At 48.4% G+C, this 15,133-nt stretch overlaps 1 protein-coding gene across 2 annotated transcripts in view; it reads left to right on the forward strand.

Moving 5' to 3' along the window:
- Positions 1-15,133, forward strand: part of LOC141162571 (serine/threonine-protein kinase NLK2) — a 35,097-nt gene that overhangs the window by 10,703 nt on the left and 9,261 nt on the right. For both annotated transcript variants that reach the window (XR_012250788.1, XM_073648803.1), the window contains exons 2-6: positions 4,172-4,301; positions 4,719-4,774; positions 10,756-10,862; positions 10,944-11,029; positions 11,366-11,575. Coding sequence is in view for 1 of the 2 variants with exons in the window: in XM_073648803.1 (XP_073504904.1) it covers positions 4,172-4,301; positions 4,719-4,774; positions 10,756-10,862; positions 10,944-11,029; positions 11,366-11,575 (589 nt within the window). In the remaining variant the exon portion in view is untranslated. The remainder of the gene's footprint in view (positions 1-4,171; positions 4,302-4,718; positions 4,775-10,755; positions 10,863-10,943; positions 11,030-11,365; positions 11,576-15,133) is intronic.

A 15,133-nucleotide genomic window follows, 5' to 3' on the forward strand; every position in this document is an offset into this window, starting at 1 on the left:
TTTCTTACAATGCTCTGCTGGAATTGTAGACCATTCTTCTTTGGCAAACTGCTCCAGGTCCCTGATATTTGAAGGGTGCCTTCTCCAAACTGCCATTTTGAGATCTCTCCACAGGTGTTCTATGGGATTCAGGTCTGGACTCATTGCTGGCCACCTTAGAAGTCTCCAGTGCTTTCTCTAAAAACATTTTATAGTGCTTTTGGAAGTGTGTTTTGGGTCATTGTCCTGCTGGAAGACCCATGACCTCTGAGGGAGTCTCAGCTTTCTCACACTGGGCCCTACATTATGCTGCAAAATTTGTTGGTAGTTTTCAGACTTCATAATGCCATGCACACGGTGAAGCAGTCCAGTGCCAGAGGCAGCAAAGCAACCCCAAAACATCAGGGAACCTCCACCATGTTTGACTGTAGGGACCGTGTTCTTTTCTTTGAATGCCTCTTTTTTTTTTTCCTGTACACTCTATGTTGATGCTTTTTCCCAAAAAGCTCTACTTTTGTCTCATGTGACCAGAGAACATTCTTCCAAAAAGTTTTAGGCTTTCTCAGGTAAGTTTTGGCAAACTCCAGCCTGGCTTTTTTATGTCTCGTGGTAAGAAGTGGGGTCTTTCTGGGTATCCTACCATACAGTCCCTTTTCATTCAGACGCTGACGGATAGTACGGGTTGACACTGTTGTACCCTCGGACTGCAGGGCAGCTTGAACTTGTTTGGATGTTAGTTGAGGTTCTTTATCCACCATCCGCACAATCTTGCTTTGAAATCTCTCGTCAATTTTTCTTTTCCGTCCACATCTAGGGAGGTTAGCCACAGTGCCATGGGCTTTACACTTCTTGATGACACTGCGCACGGAAGACACAGGAACATTCAGGTCTTTGGAGATGGACTTGTAGCCTTGAGATTGCTCATGCTTCCTCACAATTTGGTTTCTCAAGTCCTCAGACAGTTCTTTGGTCTTCTTTCTTTTCTCCATGCTCAATGTGGTACACACAAGGACACAGGACAGAGGTTGAGTCAACTTTAATCCATGTTAACTGGCTGCAAGTGTGATTTAGTTATTGCCAACACCTGTTAGGTGCCACAGGTAAGTTACAGGTGCTGTTAATTACACCAATTAGAGAAGCATCACATGATTTTTCAAAGGGTGCCAATACTTTTGTCCACCCCCTTTTTTAGGTTTGGTGTGGAATTATATCCAATTTGGCTTTAGGACAATTCTTTTTGTGTTTTTTTCATTGAAGACAAATTAAATGAAGATAATAATACCAAAGAATTTGTGATTGCAATCATTTTCAGGAAGAAACTGAGTATTATCTGACAGAATTGCAGGGGTGCCAATACTTTTGGCCACCACTGTATGTGTATACAGGAGGGGTATATATGAATATATGGGGCAGTGTATGCAGGAGGGGGTATATATGTATATAGGGGCAGTGTATGCAGGAGGGGGTATATATGTATATAGGGGCAGTGTATACAGGAGGGGGTATATATGTATATAGGGGCAGTGTATACAGGAGGGGGTATATATGTATATAGGGGCAGTGTATACAGGAGGGGGTATATATGTGTATATATTGGGCTGTGTATACAGGAGGGGGTATATATGTGTATATATTGGGCTGTGTATACAGGGGGGTATATATGTGTATTTAGGAGGCTGTGTAATATGTATGTATGTGTATATGTGTGTGTGTGTGTGTATATATATATATATAATCATTACTTGCAGGGATTCCGGGCCTTGAGGTAAGAAGATGTTGCGGTTATATAGGATGCAGAGTATGCAGTCTTGGCACCCTTGAAATTGTTCCAGAAAATGAAGTATTTCTCACAGAAAATTATTACAATTACACATGTTTTTTGTTATATGCAGGTTTATTTCCTTTGTGTGCATTGGAACAACACAAAAAAAAAAAACAGAAAAAAGGCAAATTGGACAGAATTTCACACAAAACCTCCAAAATGGGCCGGACAAAATTGTTGGCACCTTTCCAAAATTGTGGGTAAACAACTTTGTTTCAAGCATGTGATGCTCGTTTAGACTCACCTGTGGCAAGTAACAGGTGTGGGCAATATGAAAATCACACCAGAAACCAGATAAAAAGGGAGACATTGACTCTTTCCATTGTGTATCTGTGTGTCACACTAAGCATGGAGAACAGAAAGAGAAGAGAACTGTCTGAGGACTTGAAAACCAAAATTGTTGAACAATATCACCAATCTCAAGGTTACAAGTCCATCTCCAGAGATCTTGATGTTCCCTTGTCCACGTTACGCAACATAATCAAGTTTACAATCCCTAGCACTGTAGCTACCGTACTTGGGAGGAAAATGGGGGTACGTCTTATAGTCCGAATGTAACTCACCGGGGAGGGCGTGGTGACGGTGGAGCAGGGTCGTCGCTGTAGGAAGCTGGCAGCGGAATTAGTGGGGTGATGCTGCGAGCTCTGGACTAGGAGGACGGGGTGTCTTGGTGGTGTGAAGCAAGAGCCGAGTCCCCACTACACACATTGACCTCGCGATGGGCTTCAGGAAAATGGCGCTGGTTTTCGGCACAGATTTAGATTTCAGCTCAATGCCGTGCTGAGATTTCACTCTGCGCATGCGCCGTCTCCGGCGTCTTTTTATTGCAGACCACCGGGAGATCAGTGTGTGCAGCGGGGACTCCGCTCCTGCCTCACGCCGCCGGGACGCTCCCTCCTCCTAGCTCAGCACCTGCAGCATCGCCCCACTCCTGCTGTGAAATGACGGAAATGTGACCCTGCTCCACCACCAGTGCCCTCTCCGGTAGGCTACATTCGGACTGTAAGACGCACTTGTGACCCCTGACATGCCTGATGATAGGAAAAAAATAAATTTTTAAACTGTTTTCCTTCTCTAAACCTGGGGTGCATCATAAGATCCAGTGCGTCATGTAGTCTGAAAAATACGGTAATCTACCTGGACGTGGACTACAGAGAAAAATTGATGAAAGGTTGCAACGCAGGATAGTCCGGATGGTGGATAAGCAGCTCCAATCAAGGTCCAAAGAAATCCAAGCTGTCCTGCAGGCTCAGGGTGCATCAGTGTCAGCGCGAACTATCATTTGAATGAAACCACATTTGAATGAAATGAAACGCTATGGCAGGAGACCCAGGAGGACCCCACTGCTAACACAACGACATAAAGCTAGACTGCAGTTTGCCAAAATGTACGTGAGTAAGCCAAAATACTTCTGGGAAAGTGTCTTGTGGACAGATCAGACCAAGATAGAGCTTTTTGGTAAAGCACATCCTTCTACTGTTTACCAAAAACAGAATGAGGCCTTCAAAGAAAAGAACACAGTACCTACAGTCAGATATGGTGGAGGGTCAAAGATGTTTTGGGGTTGTTTTGCTGCCTCTGGCACAGGGTGTCTTGACTGTGTGCCAGTTATCCTGAAATCTGAAGATTACCAAAGGACTTTGGGTCTCAATATCGTGCCCAGTGTCAGAAAGCTGGGTTTGCGTCCTAGGTCATGGGTCTTCCAGCAGGACTATGACCCCAAAACATACTTCAAGAAGCCCCCAGAAATGGATGGAAGCAAAGCCCTGGAGAGTTCTGAAGTGGCAGCAATGAGTCCGGATCTAAATCCCATTGATCTCCTGATCCCATTTTTAGGGTTTTGTGTGAAATTGTCCAATTTGCCTTTTTTTCTTTTTTATTGTGTTGCTCCAATACACACAGAGGAAATAAACATGTGTATAACAAAACATGTGTAATTGCAATAAATTTCTGGGGGGCAAATGCTTCATTTTCTGGAACAATTTCAAGGGTGCGAACACTTTCGGCCATGATTGTATAAGGGGGCAAACGCGGGGGTTGGGGAGGACGCAGGATCTCGGGATCAGTCCTACGTGTCGCTCTGCTGCGACTCTTTCCCAGTTTTGTATTTTCCACCTTTTCCTTCGTTACAATCTACTACTTCCAAGGACGATTCCCCAGACTCCTGGTGCCGGCAGTGTCCTTGCTTTTTGCCCTCTGTGCCAGTCTCGCCATTCTTATCTATTATGCCACAGTTATGAACAGGGGCAGAGGCCTATTAATGCGGGCACCACACCCCATTAGTATATGTACTAATGAGACGCTAGGCACCTGTAGCGTCAGGGCGGCACCTCTGTGTTCTAGATACTGAAGTCCATTCTTTTCCCGCAGGTCGGTGACCGACCCCCGAGATGGCAAACGTGTCGCACTTAAGAAGATGCCAAATGTCTTCCAGAACCTAGTGTCCTGCAAGCGAGTGTTCAGGGAGCTGAAAATGCTCTGCTTCTTCAAGCATGACAACGTAAGCCGCTGGTGACGGGCGAGGGGCATCGCGGGTGGGCACACGTGGAATAGGGCGGACGAGTGTAGTGCAGTTATATAGTCTGCCGGCATTGGTTTGTACCATCTGCCTGAGATTGATGGAACATATTGTGCTTACGTATTGCGTGCCTGTATCACTGGCGCTGGGCAGGTGGCAGACTAGTCCTGATCTTATAAAAGTGGCGTGGTGAGAAATAAGTGACCGGCTCTGCTCCCAATCCACTGGGATCCAGCATCCGTGCTGGGGGGTGTCAGGACCGCTGTGCCCGGGTGCACAGATCTTAGCAGGTTTTTGTGCTGGGCTTTGGCAGTGGTCACCGTCACGTGGCACTGTCTGGAGGAAGATGAGCGGTAGTCGTATGTCTGACCACTCTTTTAATCTGCTGTTTTGTCGCAGGTCCTGTCCGCCCTCGATATCCTGCAGCCCCCGCAGATCGACTGCTTTGAAGAGATGTATCCTGAATCAGCTGGGGTGTGTGTGTTGGGTACAGGGTGATTGGCATTGGCTGGGGGGGTGGGTGAAGCTGCCCATTAGGTGGCACTGTGGTAGCTGGATAGATGGGGGCACTGTGCTTCTCTGCCTGTCGGGTCAGTCACAATGTGTCCAACATCCAGGACTCCAGACTGATACATTGTAACCATCAGATAGAGAGACGTTCCGGCCCCTCATGCACTGGATACATTGTAACCATCAGAAGCAGAGACGTTCCGGCCCATCATGCACTGGATACATTGTAACCATCAGAAGCAGAGACCTTCCGGCCCCTCATGCACTGGATACATTGTAACCATCAGAAGCAGAGACCTTCCGGCCCCTCATGCACTGGATACATTGTAACCATCAGATAGAGAGACGTTCCGGCCCCTCATGCACTGGATACATTGTAACCATCAGAAGCAGAGACGTTCCGGCCCCTCATGCACTGGATACATTGTAACCATCAGAAGCAGAGACGTTCCGGTCCCTCATGCACTGGATACATTGTAACCATCAGAAGCAGAGACGTTCCGGCCCCTCATGCACTGGATACATTGTAACCATCAGAAGCAGAGACGTTCCGGCCCCTCATGCACTGGATACATTGTAACCATCAGAAGCAGAGACGTTCCGGCCCCTCATGCACTGGATACATTGTAACCATCAGAAGCAGAGACGTTCCGGCCCCTCATGCACTGGATACATTGTTACCATCAGAAGCAGAGACGTTCCGGCCCCTCATGCACTGGATACATTGTAACGATCAGACGCAGAGACGTTCTGGCCCCTCATGCACTGGATACATTGTAACCATCAGACGCAGAGACTTTCCGGCCCCTCATGCACTGGATACATTGTAACCATCAGAAGCGGAGACGTTCCGGCCCCTCATGCACTGGATACATTGTAACCATCGGACGCAGAGACATAGTAACATAGTAACATAGTTTGTAAAGCCGAATAAAGACTTGCGTCCATCAAGTTCGACCTGTTAGTTCTGTAATTGCTAAAGTTGATCCAGAGGAGGGCAAAAACCCCAAATGATTTGGCCAATCTTCACCTGAGGAAAAATTCCCTCCCGACTCTGAAACCAGCAGTCAGAATAAATCCCTGTATCAACCTACTATTTTATTTTATTTTTAAGTATATGCTGAAATCTGCCTGGTATCTAGAAATGCATCCAGTCCCCGCTTGAACTGGTTTAGTGAATCCGACATTGCCGTCTCCTCACTCAGTGAATTCCATATTCTCACTGCTCTTACCGTAAAGAACCCCTTCCTATGCTGGTGCTGAAACCTTTTCTCTTCCAGTCTTAGTGAGTGCCCTCTTGTTACCGTAATATCCCTCCTTTTGAACAAATCCCGGGCAAGGTCTCTATACTGTCCCCTAACATATTTGTACACATTTATTATGTCCCCCCTCAACCTTCTCTTTTCCAGGCTGAATAGTCCTAGTTTTGCCAACCTCTCTGGGTATTGCAGTCCCTCCATTCCCTTTATTAATTTTGTTGCCCTCCTTTGTACCTTTTCAAGCTCATTTATATCCTTTCTATATATTGGGGCCCATAACTGAGCACAGTATTCCAAGTGTGGTCTGACCAGTGCTTTGTACAGTGGAAGAACAATGTTCTCATCCTTTGCAGCTATACCTCTTCTGATACATCCCATTACCCTGTTTGCCCTTACAGCAGCCGCCTGACTTTGGGCACTCCAATTTAGTTTGCTATCAATCAAGATGCCCAAGTCCTTCTCCATCTCTGAATTCCCCAATGATTTCCCATTCAGTGAGTACTGGTGACTTCCATTTTTCCTTCCCATATGTATGACCTTACATTTCTCCTCGTTAAACCTCATTTGCCATTTAATGCTCCACCTACCCAGCTTATCCAAATCCCTCTGTAGGTCTGCACTGTCCTCTTTTGTATTAATTGTTTTACATAACTTTGTGTCATCTGCAAATATTGATATTTTACTATTTATCCCGTTGACTATGTCGTTAATAAAGATATTAAATAACATTGGGCCTAGTACAGACCCCTGTGGTACTCCACTAGTGACGCTTACCCAATCTGAGTATATTCCATTTATAACCACCCTCTGCCTTCTATCCTTTAGCCAGTTAGCTACCCACTTGCAGACATTTTCCCCCAGCCCCATCATTCTCATTTTGTATACCAACCTATTATGTGGCACGCTATCGAACGCTTTTGAGAAGTCGAGATACACGACATCCACTGGTTCCCCCTGATCTACTCGAGAGCTAACCTCCTCGTAGAAGTCAATCAGGTTTGTTTGGCAGGAGCGATTCCTCATGAATCCATGTTGGTTCGGGATTAAAAGATTATTAGCATCAAGATGCTCCGTAATTGCCTCTTTAATGAAGCTTTCAAAAATTTTGCCCACAACGGACGTCAGACTCACCGGCCGATAGTTTCCGGCGTCACTTTTCGCTCCCTTTTTGAATATTGGCACTACATTCGCCTGTCGCCAATCAAGTGGCACAGACCCAGTCTCAACAGAGTCCTTAAATATAAGATATAACGGTCTGTCTATCACGTTACTTAGTTCCCTTAGTACCCGTGGGTGTATGCCATCAGGTCCTGGTGATTTGTTTATTTTAATGTTACTGAGGCGTTTCTGTACCCCAGCTTGGGTTAGATTTGTCATACTTAGTGGAGGATTAAGCTTGTCACTTCTCATTTCTCCTGTTAGTTCGATTTCCTTTGTGAAAGTTGTCGAAAAAAAATTATTTAATAGATTAGCTTTATCCTCATCTTTCTCTATGATTTTGCCTTCCTCACTTTTTATCGGTCCAATATTATCCGATTTAATCCTTTTACTATTTATATACGTAAAGAACAGTTTGGGATTTGATCTACTTTCCCTAGCAATACGTCTCTCTGTTTCCTCCTTTGCTATTTTTATTTGTTTTTTACAGGTTCTCGTTTTTTCCTTGTAACACATTAGTGCCTCCTTACTGTTTTCCTGTTTTAATCTCTTGAATGCCTCTTTTTTGCTATTTAACGCCCCTTTTACGTTCTTATTCAACCATATTGGTTTCCTCTTATTTCTGGCCCTTTTATTCCCATACGGTATATATCTCTCGCACTGAGTATTTAGAATTCTTTTGAAGGTTTCCCATATACTATTCGTATTCCATTGATTAAGAACTTTGTCCCAGTCAATAAGTTGAAGGCTTTCTTTCAGCTGATCAAACTTCGCCCTCCTAAAGTTTTAATGTTTTTGTTGTTCCCTTATTGATAACCCTACTGAAGGGCATTTTGAAGTCGATAATATTATGGTCGCTATTACCTAGGTGCCCCCCTATCTGTACCTCAGTTATTCTATCAGGCCTATTAGTCAATATTAAGTCCAACACGGCCTTCCCTCTCGTTGGTTCCTGCACTAGTTGGGAGAGATAATTATCCTTAATATTTGTCAAGAACCTTTTTCCTTTCTGAGATCTACAGGTTTCTGTTTCCCAGTCAATATCCGGGTAGTTGAAATCCCCCATTACAATCACTTCATTATGTTTTGCTACTTTGTCTATTTGTCCTAATAGCAGATTCTCATTCTCCTCTGTTATATTTGGTGGCTTATAGCAGACCCCCAGTAATATTTTATTATTTTTAGTTCCCTCTATCTCTACCCACATGGACTCGACCCCCTCTTCTCCCTCTCCTATATCTTCCCTTAGTCTGGGTTTTAGACATGACTTTACATATAAGCAGACTCCTCCGCCCTTCCCCTGTTTCCGGTCCCTTCTAAATAAACTATAATCTAATAAATTTACCGCCCAGTCGTAGCTATCGTCTAGCCAAGTCTCTGTTATACCTACGATGTCATACCTCTCCTCCGATATAAGCGCCTGCAGCTCATCCGCCTTATTGGTCAGGCTTCTTGCGTTGGTCAGCATGCAAGATAAAACTTTGGGGTTATTTAGCATCCTATTCTTCTCTAATGATCTAACTGTACTATCCCCACCCCCCTCCACCCTCATTATATTCACTTCTCCCCTTCCCCCTTGCTTGCCTCACATCCCACCTATTTCCTTGGTTCCCCCCCCCCCCCGTCTCTAGTTTAAAAACTCCTCCAACCTATTAGCCATCTTCTTCCCCAGCACCGCTGCACCCTCCCCATTGAGGTGCAGCCCGTCCCTACGGTAGAGCCTGTAGCCGACCGCGAAGTCGGCCCAGTTTTCCATGAACCCAAACCCTTCTGCCTTGCACCAACTCTTTAGCCACTTATTCACCTCCCTAACTTCCCGTTGGCGCTCCTGTGTGGCTCGCGGGATTGGTAGTATTTCTGAGAAAACTACCTTGGAGGTCCTTGCCCTAAGCTTCCTACCTAGGTCCCTGAAATCATTTTTAAGGACCCTCCATCTACCACTCACTTTGTCATTGGTGCCGATGTGGACCATGACCGCTGGGTCTTCGCCAGCCCCACCCAGTAACCTGTCAACCCGATCCGCGATGTGCCGGACTCGAGCGCCAGGGAGGCAGCACACTGTTCGGCGATCCCGGTCTTTGTGACAGATTGCCCTGTCTGTCCCCCTAATAATAGAGTCACCCACTACCAGAACCTGTCTTGCCTGCCCTACACTTCCCCCCTCCCCCTCATTACTGGAGCATACACTCCCCCGGCGGTCAGAGGATCTGTCGTGCTCCAATAATGCCGGTTCTGAACCAGCCTTCCTATACTTCTTCCCTCTATCCCTCCTAACTGTTATCCAGCTCCCTGCCTGTTCAGCCTGCACTTCCCCTCTATGCTCCACCCCCAGTATTGACCCATTGAGTGTCTGCTCGGTGAGCAGCAAACTCCGTTCCATGTTGTCGATGCTCCTCAGTACCGCTATCTGAGCACCTAGATCCAGAATTTGGGCTTCCAAGTGCACGATATGCTCACATCTCTCGCAGCAGTATGGATCCTCGAGCGGTTGCTCACGGAATGCATACATTGCGCAAGATGTACACTGCACGGCTCCGGCCAACATGGACGTCATTCTAAATATGGGGATACAGTCAGTATATATATATACAAGTACAAAACACAATTATTTATATATAGGTGTATGGACGGGGATCAATTAGGGATGTGCAAGTGTATCAATTAGATATCGGCGGGGGATCAGTTAAGTATCAAGTATGGACGGGGGAATCAGATAAGTAGGTCAGGTGGATTAATTAAGAGACGTTCTGGCCCATGATGCACTGGATACATTATAACCATCAGAAGCAGAGACGTTCCGGCCCCTCATGCACTGGATACATTGTAACCATCGGACGCAGAGACGTTCCGGCCCATGATGCACTGGATACATTATAACCATCAGAAGCAGAGACGTTCCGGCCCCTCATGCACTGGATACATTGTAACCATCAGAAGCAGAGATGTTCCGGCCCCTCATGCACTGGATACATTGTAACCATCAGAAGCAGAGATGTTCCGGCCCCTCATGCACTGGATACATTATAACCATCAGAAGCAGAGACGTTCTGGCCCCTCATGCACTGGATACATTGTAACCATCAGAAGCAGAGACGTTCCGGACCCTCATGCACTGGATACATTGTAACAAACCCTGACATCTGCAATCCTCATAATATATCTAATCTTCAGCATTTGTTTGATAATACGTCCTCAGTTGTTGGAAATGTATAGTTAGATTAACAGCGGGGTGACAAGGTCGGGTGCGTCCATTCCTATACTGTCCAGTCACCTTTGACAAAAAAAAAAATTCCAACAGGAGTAACAGAGGAACGGTACTACAGAGTTCTGAGCAATGATGGTCCAGAATATTTACTGAACCGGACAGGTCCGGAGAGGTGACGGGGCCATTTTAAATCCATTCTTGACATCAAGCAGAGATCTTGACAATGAAATCTAATGAAGTAATCTTGAGCCTTACATAGAGGTATACATATATATACTATGACCTTGACTGTGACCTCTGGCAGATACGTCATCACCGAGCTCATGCAGACCGACCTCCACAAAGTCATCGTGTCTCCGCAGCCGCTCAGCGCAGACCACATCAAGGTCTTCCTCTACCAGATATTGCGGGGTGGGTGAGATGGTGATCGGTGCCCCCGCCCTGGAGGATCTGGGGGGCATCTGCTGGTATTAACCCTTGTGTTCCTTGCAGGACTGAAGTATCTGCATTCGGCTGGGATCCTGCACAGAGACATCAAACCGGGGAACCTGCTGGTGAACAGTAACTGCGTGCTGAAGGTCGCGTCCCGTTCCCGGCTGTTTCTTAATTATTGCGTTTTGCCCCTATTATTTCTATTTCCGGTATACTATACAACTTTACTGTCTGATTATATTATGTTCTATCCTCCAGTCACATCCAAAGCTGCATTCTCGATTCCTTCCCCCCTTGAATTAGCCCTGCGCCGACAGACGGGTTGGATTACTGGAGCGTGCCGCAATTACATATCCCACAGGTGGGAGATCCTGCAGAGCTAACGGGAAATTGGTGCAGCTCTGGATGGAACTGGAGTAGAAGCCACAGTGAAGTAGCGGGAACGGTTGCAGCTTTGGTCATGCTGTCTCTCCTCTCCTCAGATCTGCGACTTTGGTTTGGCGCGGGTGGAGGAGCTGGATGAGTCGCAGCACATGACCCAGGAGGTGGTGACTCAGTATTACCGCGCTCCGGAGATCCTCATGGGCAGCCGCCACTACCAGAACGCCATCGACATCTGGTCTGTGGGCTGCATCTTTGCAGAGCTACTGGGGAGGCGAATCCTATTCCAGGCGCAGAGTCCGATCCAGCAGGTATGTATAGCGCCCCCTGGCGTGCAAAGCACAACCCTTCTCCTCCCATTCTGCTGCATCACTAGGCCGATGAACAGAAGGCCTGTGCAGACACTGAACCAGCAGGAACCGCGCTGGCCTAAAAGCTTTTATTTTTCTTGCTTATTTAGTGTCTTGTTTAGGGCTGTGAGCCATGCTCTGTGCAGACACTGAACCAGCAGGTACAACAAGGTCATAAGAGGCAGAGTTACCTCACATTTTCTTGCTGCCTCCTACTTGTTCAGAGTCTGTTCTAGATCTGTGAAGACACTGAACATGCGGGTATAGCCAAGCAATGTGAGATGGAGCAGACGTCACATTTCCTACACACGGCACGATTCATAGCTTTCGAACAGACCCTGAACAAGTAGGGGCGGCAGGGAAAGGTGAGCTCTCCTCTACTTCAACTTATCCGGCTGTGCCTCCTGATTCAAGGCCTGCGCAGAGCATGAGTCACAGCCCTAGAAAAGACCATGAACAAGCAGGGGGCAGCAAGAAAATGTCACGTGTGCTCTACCTTATCTCTCCGGCTGTACCTGTGACATGAACAGCACTATCTCTGCCACCAATTTGTCACGAACACCTCTCGACGCGCGTGCTACTGTAAAGGGGGATAACACTTCCCACACTCGCTCCTCCGCTCACCTATCACAATAGGCTGACAATGAGCTCCGCGCACCCCGCACATCTCACATCTACACTTGTGCTGGGTCACACACGTCACCCAGCTTTCCCGAGCACCTGATAGGTCCTCTCCTTGCACTCTGGCATACGCAAGGTAACACAGCAGAGCTATTCTCGCCCTCCTCCGTTTTTTGGGGGAAGTTTAGAGCAGCAAGGAACAAACTTATTACATTTTAGATTTATCATAGAAAAATAAGTTCAGAGCTTAAAAAGGAAGAAATAATAAAGACGGAAAAACAATATAAAATAAAAAGGATATAATACAGATACGGCTGCTGAATCGGATCCCTGAGCGCTTCTGGTGGAGGAGAACGCTGCGTCAAATATGGAGAGATCGGCAATACTCGTTGCTTCTTCTGGGCCCTGACACTGATATTCAGTAGATGAGATGTTATAAAGGGTCTCACCGGACCCCCTCACTGCTCCCTCAGCTGAGGTAAGAAGGGAGGACATATTTTACCTTGTTCTATCTGTGGAGTACAGACAGAGCAGGTAAATAAGGTGAAGGTGTTTATGCCTCTGCGTTTACCACCTATGTGCCCGTGGAGGCAGGCAAGGACACAGCTGCTGGCCCAAATGGTTCTTTAGCTATTTGTTAATCACTCTATACACATCCTCCATGTCTGCTCTCCATTAGATAACCTGCTTCAATTACCTGTTCACGGCAAGGGTTGCAGCCTGTGATCCATTGCCCCCAGCCTTTGATCTGTATAACTATAACTCATTTATGACACCTCCCTTTTTTAAGAAATGGCATGGGAGACCAGTTCACAGGTCGTCTCTCAAGCCCATCTCCCGGTATCACTTACCTGGATCCCAGAATGCCCTTTCCTTAGTAGCAAAGACCTCGAAACTGACATCAGAGTGTGAAAGGGGTAAGAACTCCTGGCGATGATGGACTTGAGGGGAAGGGACACGCAGGACTCGCTTCTCTCCCCCGGAGAAGGAGGTGAAGGTTTGGATAACAGACTGCTGTCTATGCTCCGGGCCCTCAGCCTCCGGTCCCAGCTGATATTTAAGGGGGCCTCCGGTTGGCTACGTGAGGTGGGTTACCACAATGGTACACGAGGGTAGCCTCACCAGGACACGACTCTATGGTATTATTTGTTCCCAAACTATTACATTCTACCTTATTGGTCCCAGATCAGTACCCAATAGGACATTTGTAGGAATGTTCTGTACCCCGCTTCCTTTAATCCCCTCCCTGCACCCCAGTGAAGGTAAACCCGAGCCATCGGCAATACAGGGTTCATGCATCCAATTCAGGTGACTGGTTTTCCTGGAATAATATCTTTGGAGGAAATACGTTCCGGACAGACCAGAGTCATATCCACCCCGGGGTTTCACAGTCCCAAAGTGACTATCGCCAAGAGTAACAGACTGCAAATTGTCACTGGGTGTCCTCTGTAACCCACCCGCAAACAAAACTGATGGAGAGGAGACGGCTCAGCAGAGGGGGCAGATAGAGCTAACCTGTCCCACACCAACCCCTGCGGGAATCCGATGGAGAGCGGGTGCTGGGAGATGGGGCAAGACCCCCGATGATGGACTGGCAGGGGCCAAGGGGGTGGTGATCGGCGTACCCCGTGGAGTTGGGCTACCTCCATCTGGTATTCTCAGCCTGTCGCTCTGCAGCCTCTCTCTCCCTCGGCCTGTCGCTCTGCAGCCTCTCTCTCCCTCGGCCTGTCGCTCTGCTGCCTCTGTCTCCCTCGGCCTGTCGCTCTGCGGCCTCTGTCTCCCTCGGCCTGTCGCTCTGCGGCCTCTGTCTCCCTCGGCCTGTCGCTCTGCGGCCTCTGTCTCCCTCGGCCTGTCGCTCTGCGGCCTCTGTCTCCCTCGGACTGTCGCTCTGCGGCCTCTCTCTCCCTCGGCCTGTCGCTCTGCGGCCTCTCCCTCTCTCACCCTCTCTCTCTCGGCCTCTCACTCTGTGGCCTTTCTCTCGGCCTCTCTCTCTCACCCTCTCTCTTTCACCCTCTCTCTCTCTCGGCCTCTCTCTCTCTGCATCTCCCACGGCCTCTCGCTCTGCGACCTCTTTTTCTCTCCCTCGGCCTCTCGCTCTGCGGCCTCTCTTTCTCTCCCTCGGCCTCTTTCTCTGCGGCCTCTCTTTCTCTCCCTCGGCCTCTCGCTCTGCGGCCTCTCTTTCTCTCCCTCAGCCTCTCGCTCTGCGGCCTCTCTTTCTCTCCCTCGGCCTCTCGCTCTGCGGCCTCTCTTTCTCTCCCTCGGCCTCTCGCTCTGCGGCCTCTCTCGCTCTCTCTCGGCCTCTCGCTCTGCGGCCTCTCTCGCTCTCTCTCGGCCTCTCGCTCTGTGGCTTCTCTCGCTCTCTCTCGGCCTCTCGCTCTGTGGCTTCTCTCGCTCTCTCTCGGCCTCTCGCTCTGTGGCTTCTCTCGCTCTCTCTCGGCCTCTCGCTCTGTGGCCTCTCTCGCTCTCTCTCGGCCTTTCGCTCTGTGGCCTCTCTCGCTCTCTCGGCCTCTCGCTCTGTGGCCTCTCTCGCTCTCTCTCGGCCTCTCGCTCTGTGGCCTCTCTCGCTCTCTCTCGGCCTCTCGCTCTGTGGCCTTTCTCTCGGCCTCTCTCGCTCTCTATGGCCTCTCTCTCACCCTCTCTCTTTCACCCTCTCTCTCTCTCTGCCTCTCTCTCTCTCTCACCCTCTCTCTCTCGGCCTCTCTCTCTCTCACCCTCTCTCTCTCGGCCTCACTCTGTGGCCTTTCTCTGGGCCTCTCTCGCTCTCTACGGCCTCTCACCCTCTCTCTTTCACCCTCTCTCTCGGCCTGCCTCTCTCTCGCTCTGTGGCCTCTCTTTCTCTCCCTCGGCCTCTCGCTCTGCGGCCTCTCTTTCTCTCCCTCGGCCTCTCGCTCTGCGGCC

The sequence above is a fragment of the Phyllobates terribilis genome, unplaced genomic scaffold, assembly GCF_046119375.1.
Source record: "Phyllobates terribilis strain yellow unplaced genomic scaffold, ASM4611937v1 Scaffold_9__5_contigs__length_417890890, whole genome shotgun sequence".
NCBI lineage: Eukaryota > Metazoa > Chordata > Amphibia > Anura > Dendrobatidae > Phyllobates > Phyllobates terribilis.